The sequence below is a fragment of the Bubalus kerabau genome, chromosome 23, assembly GCF_029407905.1.
Source record: "Bubalus kerabau isolate K-KA32 ecotype Philippines breed swamp buffalo chromosome 23, PCC_UOA_SB_1v2, whole genome shotgun sequence".
Classification (NCBI taxonomy): domain Eukaryota; kingdom Metazoa; phylum Chordata; class Mammalia; order Artiodactyla; family Bovidae; genus Bubalus; species Bubalus kerabau.
Window position 1 is genome coordinate 29,850,957 of NC_073646.1, and position 23,640 is coordinate 29,874,596.

Here is a 23,640-nt window from a genome sequence, read left to right on the forward strand (position 1 = left end):
CAGCTTCCTCCAGCTTTCTACTTTCACAAATACTGGATGATTTATCTTTGGGTAAACATCTTGGACTGCATTTAAGGTAGTTTCCTCGCTTTGTCTTTTTCTTTAAAAGTGAAGTTGTTAAGTGAAAAGGAACCAGCAGGACACAGCATCTTGAATCCTGCTAGTCAGTGTTTAGGATGAGCACACAGGGGTGCATAAGAGAGCTCGTGTCTTCTCCACATCTCTGCCAGCATTGAACAGTATTCTTTTAAGAAGTATTTGCTGGTTTGAAAGGCAAGATGCTAACTTGTTGTCGGCTGATGATGACCATCCAGGGTGAAATTTTAGATCCTTTCATCTTGTCGAATGGTAAGAGGTACATTCCTTTCTCAGTAGTCCTTGGACTGCCCCACCCCATTTGGTGGCTCAGTCTTCCCTTTCCCACTGACTTGTCATGCTTCTCCTATCCTCTTGGAAGTTTTATCTACACTGGGATCTGTTCCTGGACTGTCTTTTTCTGAATTTTTGACATCTTGATAATGACATCTGCTTGAATTTTGGAAGTAGGTTTTCAGCAAAGGCTCATGGAAAGCTATTACACTCTGGGAGTGGATTGATATGTCTGCACTTTGGCAAGCTTGTATGCAGCCACCTGGGCTGTCTTTTTCACCTGGAACCAAGGTGTGGTGACTCTTGGTGGAGACACCCTCCCAAGCAGTCCGTGCAGAATGCCACACTGATGAATCCTGGGGGCTCAGGCCATGCCCTGAAGGTCCGCTTTTGTCTAAGTTGGCCTAAGTTCACTTGGCCAGTGTCAGCTCTAGCATGGAAGTTCCAATACATGTTGAACTGAGCAAAGAAAATACAAGCAAGAGATATCATTCATTCTCTAAGGGCACTTTGAGTGCCCACCATGGTATCAAATCTAGAGACATTTCAGACTGGGTCCTTGGCCTTGCAGAGCTAACAATCTAGGTGGGAGAGAGGCATGCACATTAGTGGCTGAGATAGAGGGTAATCAGTTCTAAACAGGTGCACATTAAGTTAGTAGGAGAAACAGAAGTTTGCCCAACTCTGTCTAGTGAGATGAGAAAGGGTCAGGAAAAATATCAAAAGAGAACATGATATTTCAGCTTCATCTTATGAAACAAGTTAGAGATTACCCAGTAGACAAATGGAGGGAACAGTGTGTACAGAGGTCTGGAGCTCCGAAATAGCATGACATCTTGTGCAGAGGTGGGGAGCAAAAGGTGTCAAAAGGCATAGTGGGACTGGAGGTGGGTGGGTTCTGAGGTGGTTTCCTTATTTTTGGTCAAAGATGCCATTGAAGTTTATAAAGCAGGATCAGATAGGCTTTGGGAGAAGTAAACTCAACTGTGTGAAAGAGAGTGTGGAAGTGAGAATATGAGGACAAAAGTCATTTTACTAGTAATATTGTAATTATTATTAGAACATTCATTCTTGGAAACATTTTCCTACCACAGTGTTTTTGGAACTGGACTAGCAATTGAATTAATAAAGAAGGTAGAGCAGCTACAGGTATTTAACAAGTGAAATCAGTAAGACTTGATGACTAAATCTATGTGTGATTGACCAGTATGAAGGAAGAGATTGGGATAAAGCTAGGCAACTTGGGGTCCAGGAATTACGGTACCTGTGAGGTTGTGGGAGGTGTTGGTTGGGATTTAGATATAAATACTAACAAATGATTAGGGATAGGTGGTATGGAGGTACTAATTGTTGCCAGTTTCTTGGTTGTCTTTTGGTATTTTAAGATGTTGCACAATTTTCAGAAATGGTTCCAGCTCTTCATTGATCAAGGTCATGCTGTGGAGAAAAGCATGTAGATGTTTATTTCATGTTTGTTTTATTCATCTACTCCCAGATGTTTATTTCATTATTTCAAATTATTCCGTGATTTTATTTCACAGAGATTTTATTTCATATTTCCAGTGAAATAATGAAATAAACATTGGGTAGGTCAATTTCAGCTACTTTTCAACTCATACTTATATCTTCTCTTTCCAGGGGATGGCCAGGTGGATTTTGATGAATTCATGACCATTCTTGGCCCCAAACTGGTGTCTTCAGAAGGTCGCGATGGTTTTCTTGGAAACACAATAGACAGCATATTCTGGCAGGTGAGTTAAGATTTTGTTTAAAGATTAGATTTGATAGTAAACATGGGTTTGGGACTAACATTTGACTGTGGATTCTTGAGCTTCTGTTCAGCATGTGAAGCTCTCTTCTGGGCTCGACTGACATACATTTCTTGAACTGGACAACTAAGTTGAGATCATACTGCTGCTGCTGCTGCTGCTGCTAAGTCGCTTCAGTCGTGTCCGACTCTGTGCGACCCCATAGACGGAAGCCCACCAGGCTCCCCCTTCCCTGGGATTCTCCTAGGTTCCCTGAAAACAAGTATCAAAACTATACTCATTTAAGTCTTGGAAGAGTGAAATATCTCCCTATGTATTCCTTATTTCAAAAATAGTTTTTACATTTTGGAGAAATGAGATTCCTCCTCTTCTGGTTCACAAAAGCCTTTTTCCTGGAGACACTTAAGAAGGACATATTAGTATTACCTGTGCTCACTGCCATTCCCGGTTCAGGAGGTCCTTGCTGAGAGGATGATATGATTGCCTTGTGTGTTTGGATCCTATTTCTCAAGAGGACAGAATGGTTTTATCTCAAAATTTGTATTTGATACTTCTCAATTTGCTTCTGTTTCTATCTGCAAGCTGTCTTAGAAATTCCAAGTAACAATGACCTTTGAACTATTTTGATGTGCTATAAGTCATTTCTTTATATTCTTTAATTTTAAAATGTGAATATTATTTTGTGATTATGGAATTTTGGGAATGGCTCACCAATAATTAATTTTAAAATGTGAGTATAATTTGTCAAGTTAAATTGAATTATAGTTTAGACATGTAAAATACCATTCCAACACAGGGTGGTTTCTTTAATTTCTTGATGTGTTTTTTCCCTTAACTAACAATACTTCTCTCATCTAGTTAAGGATTGCAGTTGGCAGTGTACCTCTAGTCTTAATCTGCTATCATCTTGCATATAACCAACAAGTACTCAGTAAGAATTTGTTACTTATCCCGTAGTCTAACAGTCACTGTGGGTTTCACAAAAGACGTTTAAGACAGTCCTTCACAGAGAATAGAGTGGTGGTTGCTAAGGGGAAGGAGGGTGGGAGAGAGTTGGATTGGAAGTTTGGGATTAGCAGATGCAAACTGGTATGGGGAGAATGAATAAACAACAAGGTCCTACTGTATAGCACAGGGAACTATATTCAATACTCTATGATGAAACACAATAGAAAAGAATATGAAAAAGAATGTATATATATGTATAACTGAGTCACTTTGCTCTACAGCAGAAATCGACACAACACTGTAATTCAACTATACCTCAATCCTATTGGTTACAAAGTGCATCTGCATTCACTGGAGGGAGAGGACTCCTCCCAGTGAATCCCCAGAGGAGGGGTCATTGAGGACCGCCTTGGAGACCGGCGACCACAAAGGGGAATGGGGCTGTGATTTGGCTTCAGCTTCCTGGCCCGACACTGCTGTCACGGCCTTTCATTTTTTTCAGGTTTTGGTTTCTCCCTATCTTAGAGGAAAACGGACCATGGATGTTCTCTGTGTTGGGAGAAGTGAGCCCACCAGGTCCTAGGCTCACCTTGCAAATTAAGTCTGCTCTCCAGGGCTCACTCATTCCTGGCATTCTAGCCCACAGAGCCAAGGGGAGAAGAAAATCAAATGGGATTCTGCAAAAAGGGCTATTTATCAGTTGGTGCTCATCCCCAAAGTTTTGAGCGCCTGGCTCTTTGCAGGAAACTGGTATCAGTGAAGATAGAATTGATTGGCTACTAACACGAGGGCCACGCCCCAGAGTGTCTGTCCTCCCTGGGTACTTAGTCTGGGTGTGAGGCTCACAGATTTCTTGGCTGCCAGTTCAGAACCTCTGTCTTATGTAGCAAATAATAACCTGTGGAATTCTTATTGTGTTCTTCTCCTTTATTCATCAAAGTCGTGTGTGTTGGCTGTTACTGCTGTGATGTAGTTGAGCAGAACTTGGTGTATGTTAGTGGTGGAGAGGAGAGGAGGGGAGGGAGGAGCTGAGAGGGCCAGATGCAGGGTGGGGGCGGGGGAGGGCTTTCATGCTCAACACTTCAACTCCATTGCAACTGCAGAGCCGCAGCATCCTCAAAGTCACTTTATTCTGCCAGTCACTTGCACCACACACCACGAGGCCACTTGTACCAAGAAGGTATCTAATGCAACAGATGCTCCCATGCTGTGAAGCATCTGCATCTCGGGTTCACCTGAGTCCCCACAACAGCCCTTCATCCTTCCTCCTCCATGACCTCCAGCACTGTGCACAGCTGTGTTCTGCCACGAGCTCACAGACTGTGGTAACGACCAAATGGCAGAGGTAATGACCAGCATCACGGGAGATCATGCAGCTCTGGTGATCCAGGTCCAACCAACACTTCTGTTAAACTCTGCTCCCTTTAAAGAGAGAGAGATGAGGCCCACCCTTAGCTAGGAGAGGAGCCAGTGGTGTCTTACCATCGGGACTCACCTGTACCTGTAGAAGGTACAGGTAGAACACCTTGGCTCCTTGGCTCACATTTTTATCTTATGTATAATCAAACTTCACTAAGACTTGACTAATTTGGGAGAAGGCAATGGCACCCCACTCCAGTACTCTTGCCTGGAAAATCACACGGATGGAGGAGCCTGGTAGGCTGCAGTCCATGGGGTCACTAGGAGTCAGACACGACTGAGCGACTTCACATTCACTTTTCACTTTCATGAATTGGAGAAGGAAATGGCAACCCACTCCAGTGTTCTTGCCTGGAGAATCCCAGGGACAGGGGAGCCTGGTGGGCTGCCGTCTATGGGGTTGCACAGAGTCGGACACGACTGAAGTGACTTAGCAATTTACAGTGTTTTTTTTTTTTTGGCTGTGCTGGGTCTTATTGCAGCGCATTGGCTTCTTTTGTTGAACAGCATGAGTTCTAAAGCACGTGGACTCAGTAGTTGCAAGCATATGGGCCTTAGCTGCCCTGCGGCATGTGGGATCCTGGGCCCCTGATCAGGGATCAGACCCGAGTCCCCTGCATTTGCAAGGTGGATCTTTAACTACTGGATCACCAGGGAAGTCCCTAATTTACAGTTTCTGATTTAAGAAATGAAACACATCAATATTTAAGCAAATGGATCTGTTCAATGGATGGCATTGGATGTGTGGGAACAGGTTTGGGGCTGGAGGTTAAGAACAAAGAAACTCACAGGGCTTCCTGCTCTTTGTGCATGCTCCAGAGTGAGTTTTTACTTGCCTGTTTACAAATAGGTCTAGTTTATCTCACATCTGTGTGCACAGGAAAGAAACACTCTGGAAAGCTCAGGTACAATATGATGCCAAATCTTTTATGCATAAAAGAACTGGGGAAAATATGTCAGAGTATTGACAGTGACATTCCATATGTGATAGCATGATGAGTGATCATATCTTTCTGTATTTTTCAAAAGCTTGACAATGAGCATGCATTATTTGTATAATCAGAAAAAGAAGATGAAAGGAAAGTAAATATAGTCCCCAGCTAGTCAAATAACTATGAAGTATCTACAATGTTTTCATCTGTGAAACTGTAAATTATCTGCCCTGTGAGGTCGACCTTGGATAAACTTGCAGGGAAAGCAAGTGAGACAGAAGAAATTATATTCATTCACATGAGGTGTTTGTTGCATGTGACCAAGACCTAGAAAATAGCAGGATTTTGACTTTTGTTCTTTTATGGATAACTTGCATTCCAGCAGGCAGAGTCGCTTCTTACATCAAATCTGGCACCAACAGAATGGTTCTCTCCTCAATATTTTGTCAACGTGCCACTCTATTGGAGTTTGGGATCCAAAACTGCTGTTCTTAATCATCTTAGGAACCAAATAGCTTTCAGCAGCCATGCCCATCATGAGGCCTGTTAGATTGACAGCGAATGCTTGAGTCCCCAAAGCGATTTTACTGCCTGCGAAATATGGAGCATGGAAAACTCAGGAGAGGTTCTCAGAGTCTGGTTCCTGAACCAGCAGCATCAGCATCACCTGGGACATGTTAGATATGCAAACACCTGGACCCTACCCCAGAAGCACTGAATCAAAAACTCCAGGGTAGAGCTGGTATCTGGGTTCAATCCGCCCTCCAGGTGGCTCTGATGCTCCCCCAAGATTGAGAGCCACTGAGATTTCAGCAATCCTGGCACATGGGGCAGGCATCCAGTAAGGCTTACTGGTCTGATTGAAACCTTGGTCATTTGGGTTTTTCCCTCCTTTACCCATATTTATAAGTATCATTGGTCTTTAGTCCATATAACAGTATATGTTTTAACTGTTTTAAAAGATGGAGGAATTACATGTCAATATGTAACTAATTTTCTAAGTAGGAATTGCCTTTCTAAGCATTAAAGCAACAGAAGAATCATAAGTAAAAACTATTAAACTATTGAAAGGATGTTTCAGAAAGTAATTGGGAGACTTCTCTGGCAGTCCAGGGGTTTGTTAAGACTCCATGCTCCCAATGCAGTGGCACTGGGTTCTCTCACTGGTCAGGGAACTAGATCCCAGGTGCCACAACTAAAGATCCTGCATGCTGCAACTAAGACCCAGCACAGCCAAATAAAGAAAGAAATAAGTAGTTTAAAAAGTAATAGGAAAAAATACAGCAATAGACTAAGGTATATGTGGAGAGCATTTCTAAAACAATATGGAAACCTCTAGATATGATAATAGATGAGTGGGATAAGAAATAACAATTGATGGATACTTTACTTTAAACAAACATTAAAACAGTTCTCAACCTCACTAGAAATCTAAGGGATATCTACTAAAATAGTAATTGGATAACAGTTATCACCTATCAAGCTGGAAAAGAATAAAACATATAATAGTGGTGTCAAGAGTGAGAGGAAATGGGCAAACTCGTATACTACCAGTAGAAATGTAAATTTTAAAACTTTTCTGAAAACTATTTGGTGATAGTTTTCTACAACTTTTCCAACGTTAAACCCTATAATTAAAAATAATTCTACGTCTAAGACTCTGTCATATGAAATTAGTTAGAGGTGTAGAAAAATGCACTTACAAAGATGGAATATTGTGCAATTTTTTAAAATAATATTTTCACTCTACAATCTAGAGATTTTAATTTACATTATAATTACATCCTTGTCCTACAACTATTATATATCCATTTATATTCATACAGAGACAAAAACTGGGGAAAATGTAGTGATTCTGACAATACTAATTATTATGACTTGGAATAGAGGTGAATGTAAATTTTCTTTATCCTTGTATGTAGTTTGTGAAATTTCTACAATTAGGCCATAGGGATCTATTCTGTTATTATTCAATGAAATTAACAAAATCACATTGTAAAACAACTGTTTTCAGTGGCAAAAAAAAAGTGGTTAGACTTTCTAATACATGTACTCATTGCTATGGTAAATAAAGTGCACAAAATTTATGTGAGAGTTTAAAAGTTTATAATCAAACTGGTGACTGCCAACTGCCTGTAGGAAAAGAATTCAGGCAAAGCCTCTGAGAAGCAGTGGTCACCCCAAGCAGCTGGGTGGCTACTTGTTCCAGAAGCCACAGGAGGCCTGAGGCCAGCTGCAGTTCCCCAATGTATCAGTCACCTTATATCCAGTCAGTATATCGAAAACTCACCCTTTAGAAGAATGTCTGCATTGATTTCATAATCAGAAAAAAAAATAATAAGTTGAAACTAATTTTAAATATCCCTTCTAAATAAATTCATGATGGGTTCTCAGCTTTGTGATTGGGTTGGACTGATAGGTGACTTCAGGCAAAAAGAGGAAAAAGTCACTGGTCATATCCAGGAAACTCCTGGCACCAGTGACTTAATACTTATGTCCAGTGGAATCTTCCCATGTTACAGGTAAAGTTGTTTTCTTTATTTAATCTACTTAAAAGTCTAACACACAGGGTCTGTGTGTAATATGAATATACTGTTGACCTCAGGGAAGCATAGAATTTTCATTCAAAGTTATCTAAAAGAGGACTGGGTCTAGTAAGGGTAATATCTTGCGTTCAAGTTCAGAGGGAAGAGAGAAAGAAACAAGGCAGGTGTGGAGCCAGTGGAGACTTCTTGGGGTCTGGCTGATGAATCCTCTAAAATCCACAGTTCAGATCAATTCAGTCGCTCACTCATGTCTGACTCTTTGTGACCCCATGGACTACAGCACCCCAGGCTTCCCTTTCTATCACCAACTCCTGGAGCCTACTCAAACTCATGTCCCTCGTGTCAGTGATGCCATCCAACCATCTAGGGAAAACCACTAGACCATTCAGGTATGACCTAAATCAAATCCCTTACGATTATCCAGTGGAAGGGACGAATAGATTCAAGGGATTAGATCTGATAGACAGAGTGCCTGAAGAACTATGGACAGAGGCGCGTGACATTGTACAGGAGGCAGTGATCAAGGCCATCCCCAAGAAAAAGAAATGCAAAAGGGCAAACTGGTTCTCTGAGGAGGCCTTACAAATAGCTGGGAAAAGAAGAGACGTAAAAGGCAAAGGAGAAAAGGAAAGGAATACCCATTTGAATGCAGAGTTCCAAAGAACAGCAAGGAGAGATAGGAAAGCCTTTCTCAGTGATCAATGCAAAGAAATAGAGGAAAACAACAAAACGGGAAAGACTAGACTACCTAACAGAAGCAGAAGATATTAAGAAGAGGTGGCAAAAATACACAGAAGAACTATACAAAAGAGATCTTCATGACCTAGATAACCATGATGGTGTGATCACTCACCTAGAGCGAGACATCCTGGAATGCAAAGTCAAGTGGGCCTTAGGAAGCATCATTATGAACAGAGCTAGTGGAGGTGATAGAACTCCAGGTGAATTATTTCAAATCCTAAAAGATAATACTGTGAAAGTGCTGCACTCAATATGCCAGCAAATTTGGAAAACTCCACAGTGGCCACAGGACTGGAAAAGGTCAGTGTTCATTCCCATCCCAAAGAAAGACAATGCCAGTTCAGTTCAGTTCAGTTGCTCAGTCATGTCCGACTCTCTGTGACCCCATGAACTGCAGCATGTCAGGGTTCCCTGTCCATCACCAACTCCCAGAGCTTACTCAAACTCATGTTCATTGAGTCAATGATGCCATCCAACCATCTCATGCTCTGTTGTCCCCTCTCCCACCTTCAGTCTTTCCCAGCATCAGGATCTTTTCAAATGAGTCATTTCTTCATATCAGGTGATCAAAATACTGGAGTTTCAGCTTCAGCATCAGTCCTTCCGATGAATATTCAAAACTGATTTCCTTTAGGATGGACTGGTTGGATCTCCTTGCTGTCCAAGGGACTCTCAGGAGTCTTCTCCAGCGCCACAGTTCAAAAGCATCAATTCTTTGGTGCTCAGCGTTCTTTATAGTCCAACTCTCACATCCATACATGACCACAGGAAAACTCATAACTTTGACTAGACGGACCATTGTCAGCAAAGTAATGTCTCTGTTTTTTAATATATGCTGTTATATTGCTGTCTAGGTTGGTCATGACTTTTCTTCAAAGGAGCAAGCATCTTTTAATTTCATGGCTGCAGTCACCATCTGCAGTGATTTTGGAGCCCAAGAAAATAAAGTCTGTCACTGTTTCCATTGTTTCCCCATTGATTTGCCATGAAGTGATGGGACCAGATGCCATGATCTTAGTTTTCTGAATGTTGAGTTTTAAGCCAACTTTTTCACTCTCCTCTTTCACTTTTATCAAGAGGCTCTTTAGTTCTTTGCTTTCTGCCATAAGGGTGGTGTCACCTGCATATCTGAGACTATTGATAGTTTTGGCAATCTTGATTCCAGCTTGTGCTTCCTCCAGCCCAGTGTTTCTCATGATGTACTCTGCATAGAAGTTATATAAGCAGGGTAACAATATACAGCCTTGATGTACTCCTTTTCCTATTTGGAACCAGTCTGTTGTTCCATGTCCAGTTCTAACTTGCTTCCTGACCTGCATACAGATTTCTCAGGAGGCAGGTCAGGTGGTCTGGTATTCCCATCTCTTAAAGAATTTTCCACAGTTTGTTGTGATCCACACAGTCAAAGGCTTTGGCATAGTCAATAAAGCAGAAGTAGATGTTTTTCTGAAACTCTCTTCCTTTTTTGATGATCCATCGGATGTTGGCAATTTGATCTCTGATCCTCTGTCTTTTCTAAATACAGCTTGAACATCTGGAGGTGCACAGTTCATGTATTGTTGAAGCCTGGCTTGGAGAATCTTGAGCATTATTTTGCTAGCATGTGAGATGAGTGCAGTTGTGCAGTATATTTGAACATTCTTTGGCATTGCCTCTCTTTGGGATTGGAATGAAAACTGACCTTTTCCAGTCCTGTGGCAACTGCAGAGCCTTCCAAATCTGCTGGCATATTGAGTGCAGCACTTTCACAGCATCATCTTTTAGGATTTGGTATAGCTCAACTGGAATTCCATCACCTCCACCAGCTCTGTTCATAATAATGCTTTGTTGGAGAAGACTCTTGAGAGTCCCTTGGACTGCAAGGAGATCCAACCAGTCCATTCTGAAGGAGATCAGCCCTGGGATTTCTTTGGAGGGAATGATGCTGAAGCTGAAACTCCAGTACTTTGGCCACCTATGCGTAGAGCTGACTCATTGGAAAGACTCTGATGCTGGGAGGGATTGGGTGCAGGAGGAGAAGGGGACGACAGAGGATGAGATGGCTGGATGGCATCACTGACTCGATGGACATGAGTCTGAGTGAACTCTGGGAGTTTGTGATGGACCAGGAGGCCTGATGTGCTGTGATTCATGGGGTCGCAAAGAGTCAGACACGACTGAGTGACTGAACTGAACTAAACTGAAAGCCCACTTGACTTCACATTCCAGGATGTCTGGCTGTAGGTGAGTGATCACCTGGGTGATTATCTGGGTCGTGAAGATCTTTTTTGTATAGTTCTTCTGTGTATTCTTGCCACCTCTACTTAATATCTTCTGCTTCTGTTAGGTCCATACTATTTCTGTCCTTTATAGTGCCCATCTTTGCATAAAATGTCCCCTGGTATCTCTAGTTTTCTTGAAGAGATCTCTAGTCTTTCTCATTCTATTGTTTTCCCCTATTTCTTTGCATTGATCACTGAGGAAAGCTTTCTTTTTTTTAATTTAAATTTATTTATTTTAATTAGAGGCTAATTACTTTACAATATTGTTTTGGTGTACACCCGTGGTGGATTCATGTTGAGGAAAGCTTTCTTATCTCCCCTTGCTATTCTTTGGATTTCTGCATTCAAATGGGTATATCTTTCCTTTTTTCCTTTGCCTTTTGCTTCTCTTCTTTCCCCAGCTATTTGTAAGGCCTCCTCAGAGAACCATTTTGCCTTTTTGCATTTATTTTTCTTGGGGATGGTCTTGATCACTGCCTCCTGTACAATGTGAAGAACCTCTGTCCATAGTTCTTCAGGCACTCTATCAGATCTAATTCCTTCAATCTATTTGTCACTTCCACTCCATAATCGTAAGGGTTTTAATTTATGTCATACCTGAATGGTCTAGTTGTTTTCCCTACTTTCTTCAATTTAAGTCTGAATTGGACAATAAGGAGTTCATGATCTGAGCCACAGTCAGCTCCCTGTCTTGTTTTTGCTGACTTATAGAGCTTCTCCACGGAGAAGGCAATGGCACCCCACTCCAATACTTTTGCCTGGAAAATCCCATGGACGGAAGAGCCTGGTAGGCTGCAGTCCATGGGGTCGCTTAGAGTCAGACACAACTGAGCGACTTCACTTTCACTTTTCACTTTCATGCATTGGAGAAGGAAATGGCAACCCACTCCAGTGTTCTTGCCTGGAGAATCCCAGGGATGGGGGAGCCTGGTGGGCTGCCGTCTATGGGGTCGCACAGAGTCGGACACGACTGAAGCAACTTAGAAGCAGCAGCAGCAGCAGAGCTTCTCCATCTTTGGCTGAAAAGAATATGATCAGTCTGATTTCAGTATTGACCATCTGGTGATGTCCATGTGTAGAGTCTTCTCTTGTGTTATTGGAAGAGGGTATTTGCTATGACCAGTGCATTCTCTTGGTGAAACTCTATTAACCTTTGCCCTGCTTCATTCTGTACTCCAAGGCCAAATTTGCCTGTTATTCCAGGTATCTCTTGACTCCATACTTTTGCATTCCAGTCCCTTATAATGAAAAGGACATTTTTGGGGGGTGTTAGTTCTTGAAGGTCTTGTAGGTCTTCATAGAACTGTTCAACTTCAGCTTCTTCAGCATCACTGGTAGGTGCATAGACTTAGATTACTGTGACATTGAATGGTTTGCCTTTGAAACAAACAGAGATCATGCTGTCATTTTTGAGACTGCACCCAAGTACTGCATTTTGGACTCTTTTGTTGACTATTGGTGCCTACTCCATTTCTTCTAAGGGATTCCTGCCCACAATAGTAAATATCATGGTCATCTCAGTTAAATTCACCCATTCCAGTCCATTTTAGTTTGCTGATTCCTAAATGTTGAAGTTCACTCTTGCCATCTCCTGTTTGAGCACTACCAATTTGCCTTGTTTCATGGACCCAACATTTCAGGTTCCTATACAATCTTGCTCTTTACAGCATCGAACTGTACTCCATCACGAGTCACATCCACAGCTGAGTGTTGTTTTTGCTTTGGCTCAGTGTCTTCATTCTTTCTGGAGTTATTTCTCTGCTGATCTCCAGTAGCATATTACACACCAACAACCTGGGGAGTTCATCTTTCAGTGTCTTATCTTTCTGCCTTTTCATACTTTTCATGGGGTTCTCAAGGCAATACTGGAGTGAGTTGCCATTTCCCTCTCCAGGGGGTCTTCCTGACCCAGGGATCAAACCCCGGTCTCCTGCTTTAATAGGGAGATTTTTTTTTTTTTTCCCCACCAGGGAATCCCCAGGTTAGGTACTACACAACTTTAAATAGAACGTGAAAAAAAGACTTCTCTGAGGAGATGATGTTTGAACTTACACTTAAATCATGAGGAAGTACCAGCTGTGCAACCTCCAGGGTAAGTGTTCACCATGGGGAGGCAACAGCAAATTCTAGGACCCTGAGGAGGGACAAGCTTGACTAGAGCTTGGTGGGCAAGTGGTAGGAGATGAGATTGGGGATGCCTGTGTAAAGATCAGCTTTTGTGGGACACTATAGGTCCTATGTTGGGATATACATTCAGCAGAATGTGATTGAAACCAATCTAACAGTGGTACAAACAGAATAGAAGCAAATAGAAATCACCCTTACTCAATTCTCTGCTGCCATCTGATTCACTACTCTGAAATCCTCCAATATCACCCTATCCCTGTGGCTTACGTCCACATCTGCATCCACCCATCAGAAAGCCAATGAAGGGAAATGGAGCACAAATCTTTGAAGAAGCTGCATACGTGGCTTCTATATATGTCCAATTGGCCAGAAGCTAGTCACGTGGTTGACCAGAAGTTGGTCATGTTGCCACACCCAGCAGCAAGGCATGTTTGGAAATGGTAGTCTTTCTTTTGGACAACCATGGTCCAAGATTTTTAAATTAAGCGTTGTTTTTTTTTTTTTTTTTTTTTTTTTTTTTTTTTTGCTGTTGGGCTTCCCTGATAGCTCAGTTGGTAAAGCATCTGCCTGCAATGCAGGAGACCCTGGTTTGATTCCCGGGTCAGAAAAATCTGGTGGAGAAGGGATAGGCTACCCACTCCAGTATTCTTGGGCTTCCCTTGTGGCTTAGCTGGTAAATAATCCACCTTTACTGCGGGAGACCTGGGTTTGATCCCTGAGTTGGAAAGATCCCTTGGAGAAGGGAAAGGCTACCCACTGTGGTATTCTAGCCTGGAGAATTCCAGGGACTGTATAGTCCATGGGGTTGCAAAGAGTCAGACATTACTGAGCGACTTTCACTTCCTTTTTGTTGCTCTTTAAGAGACAGCTTATTGGAGAAGGCAATGGCACCCCACTCCAGTGCTCTTGCCTGGAAAATCCCATGGATGGAGGAGCCTGGTGGGCTGCAATCCATGGGGTCGCTTAGAGTCGGACACGACTGAGCGACTTCACTTTCACTTTTCACTTTCATGCATTGGAGAAGGAAATGGCAACCCACTCCAGTGTTCTTGCCTGGAGAATCCCAGGGATGGGGGAGCCTGGTGGGCTGCCGTCTATGGGGTCGCACAGAGTCGGACACGACTGAAGCAACTTAGAAGCAGCAGCAGCAGCAGAGCTTCTCCATCTTTGGCTGCAAAGAATATGATCAGTCTGATTTCAGTATTAACCATCTGGTGATGTCCATGTGTAGAGTCTTCTCTTGTGTTATTGGAAGAGGGTGTTTGCTATGACCAGTGCATTCTCTTGGTGAAACTCTATTAACCTTTGCCCTGCTTCATTCTGTACTCCAAGGCCAAATTTGCCTGTTATTCCAGGTATCTCTTGACTCCATACTTTTGCATTCCAGTCCCCTATAATGAAAAGGACATTTTTGGGGGGTGTTAGTTCTTGAAGGTCTTGTAGGTCTTCATAGAACTGTTCAACTTCAGCTTCTTCAGCATCACTGGTAGGTGCATAGACTTAGATTACTGTGACATTGAATGGTTTGCCTTTGAAACAAACAGAGATCATGCTGTCATTTTTGAGACTGCACCCAAGTACTGCATTTTGGACTCTTTTGTTGACTATTGGTGCCTACTCCATTTCTTCTAAGGGATTCCTGCCCACAATAGTAAATATCATGGTCATCTCAGTTAAATTCACCCATTCCAGTCCATTTTAGTTTGCTGATTCCTAAATGTTGAAGTTCACTCTTGCCATCTCCTGTTTGAGCACTACCAATTTGCCTTGTTTCATGGACCCAACATTTCAGGTTCCTATACAATCTTGCTCTTTACAGCATCGAACTGTACTCCATCACGAGTCACATCCACAGCTGAGTGTTGTTTTTGCTTTGGCTCAGTGTCTTCATTCTTTCTGGAGTTATTTCTCTGCTGATCTCCAGTAGCATATTACACACCTACCAACCTGGGGAGTTCATCTTTCAGTGTCTTATCTTTTTGCCTTTTCATACTTTTCTTTTTTTTTTTTGAATTTTATTTTATTTTTAAACTTTACATAATTGTATTAGTTTTGCCAAATATCAAAATGAATCCGCCACAGGTATACATGTGTTCCCCATCCTGAACCCTCCTCCCTCCTCCCTCTGATTCCATCCCTCTGGGTCGTCCCAGTGCACCAGCCCCAAGCATCCAGTATCATGCATCGAACCTGGACTGGCAACTCATTTCATACATGATATTTTACAAGTTTCAATTGCATTCTCCTATATCTTCCCACCCTCTCCCTCTCTCTCAGAGTCCATAAGACTGTTCTATACATCAGTGTCTCTTTTGCTGTCTCGTACACAGGGTTATTGTTATCATCTTTCTAAATTCCATATATATGCGTTAGTATACTGTATTGGTGTTTTTCTTTCTGGCTTACTTCACTCTGTATAATAGGCTCCAGTTTCATCCACCTCATTAGAACTGATTCAAATGTATTCTTTTTAATGGCTGAATAATACTCCATTGTGTATATGTACCACAGCTTTCTTATCCATTCATCTGCTGATGGACATCTAGGTTGCTTCCATGTCCTGGCTATTATAAACAGTGCTGCGATGAACATTGGGGTACACGTGTCTCTTTCCCTTCTGGTTTCCTCAGTGTGTATGCCCAGCAGTGGGATTGCTGGATCATAAGGCAGTTCTATTTCCAGTTTTTTAAGGAATCTCCACACTGTTCTCCATAGTGGCTGTACTAGTTTGCATTCCCACCAACAGTGTAAGAGGGTTCCCTTTTCTCCACACCCTCTCCAGCATTTATTACTTGTAGACTTTTGGATCGCAGCCATTCTGACTGGTGTGAAATGGTACCTCATAGTGGTTTTGATTTGCATTTCTCTGATAATGAGTGATGTTGAGCATCTTTTCATGTGTTTGTTAGCCATCTGTATGTCTTCTTTGGAGAAGGGTTCTCAAGGCAATACTGGAGTGAGTTGCCATTTCCTTCTCCAGGGGGTCTTCCTGACCCAGGGATCAAACCCCAGTCTCCTGCTTTAATAGGGGGATTTTTTTTTTTTTCCCCACCAGGGAATCCCCAAGTTAGGTACTACACAACTTTAAATAGAACGTGAAAAAAAGACTTCTCTGAGGAGATGATGTTTGAACTTACACTTAAATCATGAGGAAGTACCAGCTGTGCAACCTCCAGGGTAAGTGTTCACCATGGGGAGGCAACAGCAAATTCTAGGACCCTGAGGAGGGACAAGCTTGACTAGAGCTTGGTGGGCAAGTGGTAGGAGATGAGATTGGGGATGCCTGTGTAAAGATCAGCTTTTGTGGGACACTATAGGTCCTATGTTGGGATATACATTCAGCAGAATGTGATTGAAACCAATCTAACAGTGGTACAAACAGAATAGAAGCAAATAGAAATCACCCTTACTCAATTCTCTGCTGCCATCTGATTCACTACTCTGAAATCCTCCAATATCACCCTATCCCTGTGGCTTACGTCCACATCTGCATCCACCCATCAGAAAGCCAATGAAGGGAAATGGAGCACAAATCTTTGAAGAAGCTGCATACGTGGCTTCTATATATGTCCAATTGGCCAGAAGCTAGTCACGTGGTTGACCAGAAGTTGGTCATGTTGCCACACCCAGCAGCAAGGCATGTTTGGAAATGGTAGTCTTTCTTTTGGACAACCATGGTCCAAGATTTTTAAATTAAGCGTTGTTTTTTTTTTTTTTTTTTTTTTTTTTTTTTTTTTGCTGTTGGGCTTCCCTGATAGCTCAGTTGGTAAAGCATCTGCCTGCAATGCAGGAGACCCTGGTTTGATTCCCGGGTCAGAAAAATCTGGTGGAGAAGGGATAGGCTACCCACTCCAGTATTCTTGGGCTTCCCTTGTGGCTTAGCTGGTAAATAATCCACCTTTACTGCGGGAGACCTGGGTTTGATCCCTGAGTTGGAAAGATCCCTTGGAGAAGGGAAAGGCTACCCACTGTGGTATTCTAGCCTGGAGAATTCCAGGGACTGTATAGTCCACGGGGTTGCAAAGAGTCAGACATTACTGAGCGACTTTCACTTCCTTTTTGTTGCTCTTTAACAGAGAGCTTATTGGAGAAGGCAATGGCACCCCACTCCAGTGCTCTTGCCTGGAAAATCCCATGGATGGGGGAGCCTGGTGCGCTGCCGTCTATGGGGTCGCACAGAGTTGGACACGACTGAAGCGACTTAGCAGCAGCAGCAGCAGCAAGAAAGAGTTTATGGGGGACTTCCCTGGTGGTGGAGTGATTAAGAGTCCAAGTTTCCACTGCAGGTGGCACTGGTTTGATCCCTGATCGGGGAACTAGGATCTCACATACTGAGCAGTGAGGCTAAAACATTTTTTGAAAATTTTAAAAAAGGAGAGGGAGTGAATGCACACTTACGGGAGAACTCTTTGTCTCAGGTCCCATCAAGACAAGGAGTGTGGATATGATTTTATGTAGAAGCAGTACTCCTTGGAGTATTTTAAGCAACGGAGGGGTATATTTTGATTTACATGCAAATAACATTACCACTGCTGTGGTAATAATTCCATCCACTGTGGATGGAATATAGAGGCTTAGAATGGGGATGGGGACTCAGGAAGTTATTCAAAAGTAGGAGAGCCATGTTGATGGCTTGCACTAGGGTGGGAGCAACTAAGGTAGTGGCAAGGGGCAGGGACAGGCTTTATTCTGGAGGCAGAGCTGGTCACTAAATACAATAGTGTCATTTCCATGCACTATTTGGATACACATCAATGTATCCAAATACATACATTTCCATAATGTATCTATTATTACCATTTATATCTACAAATAACCTTCTTGGCCCATCCACTATTTTATCTTGAATATTCCTTTTCTGATATTAACACTAACCTCAATTCATGGGCTGCCGTCTATGGGGTTGCACAGAGTCGGACATGACTGAACTGACTTAGCAGCAGTAGCAGCAATTCATTTTCTTTTTTTGTTGTTGTTGTTGGTTTTATTGGTTATTTCCTTAGCCATGTTCTTTCCTTTAAAAAATTCTACTTTTTCAGGTGTCCCTCTCTTTATAAGAATCACAGTTCAGTTGTCATATAGTTTTGTTTTTTATCTGTGTCCTTTGTTTTCTGTCTTTTGCTATACTGTTCTGTATGCTTTATCCTCTAAAGTAAACATAAAGATAGCTCTTCTTGTTATATTCCTGATTTTTTACCTTTATGAAATATGTATTTTAAATTACATTTTCTGAATATTAAAGTGAAAGAAATAAAGAACTTCTGACATTTCCTTAAAGAAAAAATTGGCTTATATTTATTCTCTCATTTCTCTTCCCAATTTCTGTTAATATAGCTTGGTATTATATATTCTGATTTTGTAACATTTTTATTGAAATGGTTGTAGATTCACATGTGGTGTTAAAAAATAATTCAGAAAGACCCACCCAATTTCCCCCAATGGCAAAGTTTTGCCAAGTCATAGTACATTATCATAAATGGGATTTTGACATTCATAAAATTCACCAGTATTCCTCATATTTCCCTTATTTTATGTGCGCTTATGTTCATGTCTGTGTAGGTTCACTGCTCGACAGTTTTTCAGGTGTGGAGGTTTCACATATCCAACACCACATTCAAGATAGTGAACGGTGTCATCATACTCTCGTACGTCTACCCCCATCCCTAACTGTAGCCAACCACTATTCAGTCTTTAGCTCATAAGATTTTGTCATTTTAAAATATTTTTGTAAGTAGAATCATGCAGTATGTAACCTTTTGGAATTCATTTTTTTAAACTCAGCATAATATCCTTGAGATTCATTCAAGTTGTTGTGCGTATCAGTAGTTAGCTCTTTTCTGTTGGTGAATATATCATGGTGTGGATGTACCACATTTAATTTAACCATTCACCTGTGAGTGACATCTGTGCCGTTTAAAGTTTTGGGCTATTATGAATGAATAAATCTGCTCTTAACATTTGTGTACAGGTTTTTGTGTAAACATACATTTCCATTTCTCTAGGATAAATGCTAGGGGATGACAGAGGATGAGATGGTTTTATGGCATCACTGACTCAATGGACATGAGTTTGAATACGCTCCAGGAGTTGGTGATGGATAGGGAAGCCTGGCGTGCTGCAGTCCGTGGGGTCGCAAAGAATCAGACACGACTCTGAGTGACTGAACTGAACTGAACTGAGGAAAAATGCCCTTGAGTGCAATTGCTGCATCATAAAATAATAGCATATTTAGTTTTATAAGAAACTGCCAAATTGTATTCCAGAGTGACAGGGATGTTTTACCTACCTTCTTACCAACAATATGTGAAATGATCCAGTTCCTCCAAATGTTCACTAGGTCTGGTATTGTCAGTGTTTTATTTTAGCCATTCTGTTAGGCATGTAGTGATAGCTGACTGTTCAGTTTGCATTTCCCTGATGGCCAAGCTTTTCCAGTGGTAATATGCCATCTATATATCCTCTCTGTCTGTTCTATTTCTGGGCGTCTATTCTGTTCCACTGGTATATGTGTCTATCCTTCTGCCAATGTAACACCATTTTGATTACTATAACTATATCATAAGCCTTAATACCAAGTACATGATTCCTTCTACTTTAGTCTTGCTATCAAGATTGTTTATGCTATTCTAAGAGTCTGTGTTTTTCCATAGAAACTCAAGAATAAGTTTGTATATATCTACTAAACTTTGCTAAGATTTTGATAGAATTACATTAAACCTATAGATGAAGTTGGGGCGATCTGACATCTTTATTATATTGAGTCTCTCCATCATGAACATATGCCTTTCCATTTATTTAGATCTCTCTACTTTTGGCACTCTTGCTCGAGTTTTGCAAGTTTTTTGCATTTTTTCAAAGCTCTCCTTTTTTGTTTCATTGATATCCTGTATCATTTTCTCATTTCCAATTTCATTGGCTTTTACTCTTATTTTTATTGTTTCCTTCTTTCTGACTGTTTTGGATTTTGTATTTGGTTTTTTGTTTTTCCCTTTTTCTAGGAACTTTGTAGATTCATGTTATCTTTTCATTCAGTTCTCCATATTTTTATTTATAGTCTTTTAAAATCATAAATTATTTAGAAATGTGTTGTTAAATTTCCTTGTATTTAGAGATTTTCCTAGTATCTTTCTGTTACTGGTTTTTAGTTTTATTCCATTATAATCAGAGAACAAGCTCTGTGATTTCAATTATATAATTTTTTGAGGTTTGTTGAATAGTCTCAGATATGGTATGTCTTGGTGAAATTTCCATGAGCACTTTAAAAACTTATTTCTGTTGTTGTTGGGTCGAGTGTCCTATATATGTAAATTGGATCCTAAGTTGGTTGTTTGTGCTGTTTAGGTCTCTATACCCTTGCCAATTTTCTCTCTAGCAGTTCTGTAATTTGCTAAGAGGGGTAGTATTGAAGTCCCCAGCTATGATTGAAGATTTATTTCTCCTTTAGGCTCTATTCATTTTATTTCATGTATTTTGAGTCTCTTTTTTCTCTTTTGTTGTGTCCATATTTAAGATCATATGTACTTTTACTGTTCCTCTTGGTGAGTTGATCCTTTTACCATTATGTAATGTTCTCTTTTCCTCTAGTAACTTTCTTGCTCTCACATCTACACTATTGGATATTAATATAGCCACTCCGGCTTCTTAAAATTAATATTTGCATAGTAAACAGCATACAATTGGGCTGTATTTTTACCTATTCTGTCAATCTCTGTGTCTTGATTGCTGTAGTTTGACCACTCCTATTTAATTATTGAAGTATATGTTTGCCATTTTACTATTTGTTTTCTTTTTGTTTGTTCTAGTCCTTGTTCCTCTGTTTTTCTTATCTTTCTGCAGGTTACTTGAACACTTATAAGAATCCCATCTTGATTTATTTACAGTACTTTTGAGTGTATCTCTTTGTATAGTTTTCATAGTGGTTGATTTGGGTATTACAGTATATATTTGTGTCTTCACAATCTACTGGTATCAACATTTTGCCTCTTTGGGTGGACTGGGAAGACAGTACTTACATTTAACTTCTTTTGCTTTTCTACTTTGACATATCAATATCAGATGGTATTATAATTTTGTCCCAATCATTAAATATGGCTTATAAAATTCATGAATAAAAGAACAGTTTATTGTATTGACCTAGGATATTTTTGGAGAAGGCAATGGCACCCCACTCCAGTACTCTTGCTTGGAAAATCCCATGGATGGAGGAGCCTGGTAGGCTGCAGTCCATGGGGTCGCTGAGAGTCGGACACGACTGAGTGACTTCACTTTCACTTTTCACCTTCATGCATTGGAGAAGGAGATGGCAACCCACTCCAGTGTTCTTGCCTGGAGAATCCCAGGGATGGGGGAGCCTGGTGGGCTGCCATCTATGGGATCTCACAGAGTCGGACACGACTGAAGCGACTTAGCAGCAGCAGCAGCAGCAGGATATTTTTATTCTTTTTAATATCCCATCTTCCTTTTTGATTCTTCAAGGTTCTTTATTTCATCATTTCTTTTCTTGTCTGTAGAACTTCCTTTAGGCAGTCTTCAAAGATAAATTTGATAGCAGCAAATTCTTTTACTTTTTATTCATCTGAGACTCTTGATTTGCCCTCATTCCTAGAGGATAACTTTGCCAGTTGTGTCCTGCAGATGATAGTTGTTTTTCTTTCTTTCTCAGAACTTAAAAAATGTTATGCCACTTCCTTCTGGTTGCCATGATTTCAGAGAAGCAATCTCTTGTCATCTGAATTGTTTTCTCACTGTAGGTAATGCATCATCTCTCTCTGGCTGCTTTCCAGAATTTTTCTGAGTTTTTAATTTTTTAAACTTTAATTCTGAAATGTCTTGGAATGGATTTACTTGGGTTCATCCAGTTTGAGGTATGATTAACTTCTTCAATTTGTAGGTTCATGTTATTATTATTATTATTTTTGCCAAATTTGGAAAATGTTAGCTACTTCTTTGATCATTCTTGTTTATCATTCTGTGGTCCCTCTCTGGGACTCAGATGAGTGTTGTAACTTTTTTATTATTGCACAGGTCCCTGATTTTCTTTTATTTTTTTCATTTAGTCTATTTTTTTCTACTGTTCATATTGTGTGAACTCTATTGACCTATCCTCAAGTTCATTGATTCTAACCTCTGCCATCTCTACTTTACTCTCCTGTTCAACAACTTTTTTATTTCTGCAGTTATATTTTTCAGTTCTATAATTTTCATTGGGTTCCTTTTTTTATAACTTCTATTTCCTTGTTGAGATTTCCTCATTTTTAATTTGTTTTAAGAAAGCTTGTGATTGATCGTTGAAGGATTTTTATGATGTCTCCTTTAAAATCCTTGTCAGGTAATTCCAACATCTGATTCATCTCAGTGTTTGTGTCTGCTGAGTGTCTTTTCTCATTTAGGTTGTGATTTTCTTGTTTTTTTATATGATAGGGGGCTTTCTATTATAAGCTAGAATTTTTGTCTTATATGTTAATGTATTTTAGCATTTAAAGATTTATTTAGTAGATAATCATACTCCTTAGGCTTCCCTGGTGGCTCAGTGGTAGATAATACAATTGCCAGGGCAGGAGATGTGCATTTGATCCCTGGGTCAGGAAGATCTCCCGGAGAAGGAAATGGAACCCACTCCAGTACTCTGGCCTGGGAAATCCCACGGACAGAGGAGGCTGATGCACTTCAGTCCATGGGATCACAAAAGGGTTGGACACAATTTAGCAACTAAACAAAAACAACAACATCCTCTTTAGGCTTAACATGTAGATCCTGTCTTACATTTTTTGGGGCCGTGGCTCTGATGACACCTTCATTTCAGAGCATTTGGGATGATACTTTGGTCAACTTAGTTTATCTGATGCTGCAGGGGCCCCCATTTGGGCCCTCTTTGTGTTGCTCAAGAGGTGGAAAGGAGATGTCCTTAGGCCAGGTTGATAAGTGTCTTTTCTTGGGGAAAGAGACATTCAGGCAGGAAAGGAGAGGCTTCATTAGCTAAGTATGTCTTATGGTAGGATTCTCCTCTGCCTCTGGGGACCAAACGGTGTTCCCCAGGCCAGGTGCTTGTTGTGATCCATTTGATCCAGTGAATCTACAATGAGATCCATTTTGCTATTGCCCTCAATCTCTGGGCAGAAGTAAAGAGTCTCCAGCCCATGAAGACAGAGGTTTCCTGGGTACTGCCTTTATTTGGGTGGAGATCCTTCTTGCTGAGGCTCTCTTGTTAATCACCATGACTGAGGGGAACTTCAAGCCTGCCAGAGAAGGAAAGCATTTCCCTTGGCTGCTTATCTAGTGGGGCCCCCAGTAGATCCCCATGGCCCTTTGTGGGCTTGCTTGGTGTGGTCTAAGGGACTCCCGTTCAGTCTTGGGAGGAATGAGCCTACCTTCTGTTGCTAGATTTAGGGACAGGGAATGTCAGATATGGGTTGCTTTCTTCCATTGGGTGAAGGTTAAAATATCCTGCACCATGTTGTTCCTCCAGTGCTGGTTCCCAGACTTGTTCACCTTCCTCTTAGCACCTTTGGGAGTTCTCCTTTGGTTATAT

General features: G+C 41.1%; 1 protein-coding gene across 5 annotated transcripts in view; it reads left to right on the forward strand.

The window, feature by feature from the left end:
- The window catches only part of CALN1 (calneuron 1), a 512,378-nt gene that overhangs the window by 327,154 nt on the left and 161,584 nt on the right, over positions 1-23,640 (forward strand). For 3 of the 5 annotated variants that reach the window (XM_055562459.1, XM_055562460.1, XM_055562455.1), the window contains one exon: positions 2,008-2,120. In XM_055562459.1, the coding sequence (XP_055418434.1) occupies positions 2,008-2,120 (113 nt within the window). Of the gene's footprint in view, positions 1-2,007; positions 2,121-3,588; positions 4,069-18,671; positions 19,068-23,640 lie in introns of those variants that run through there. The other 2 variants (XM_055562457.1, XM_055562458.1) reach the window with 2 other exon arrangements.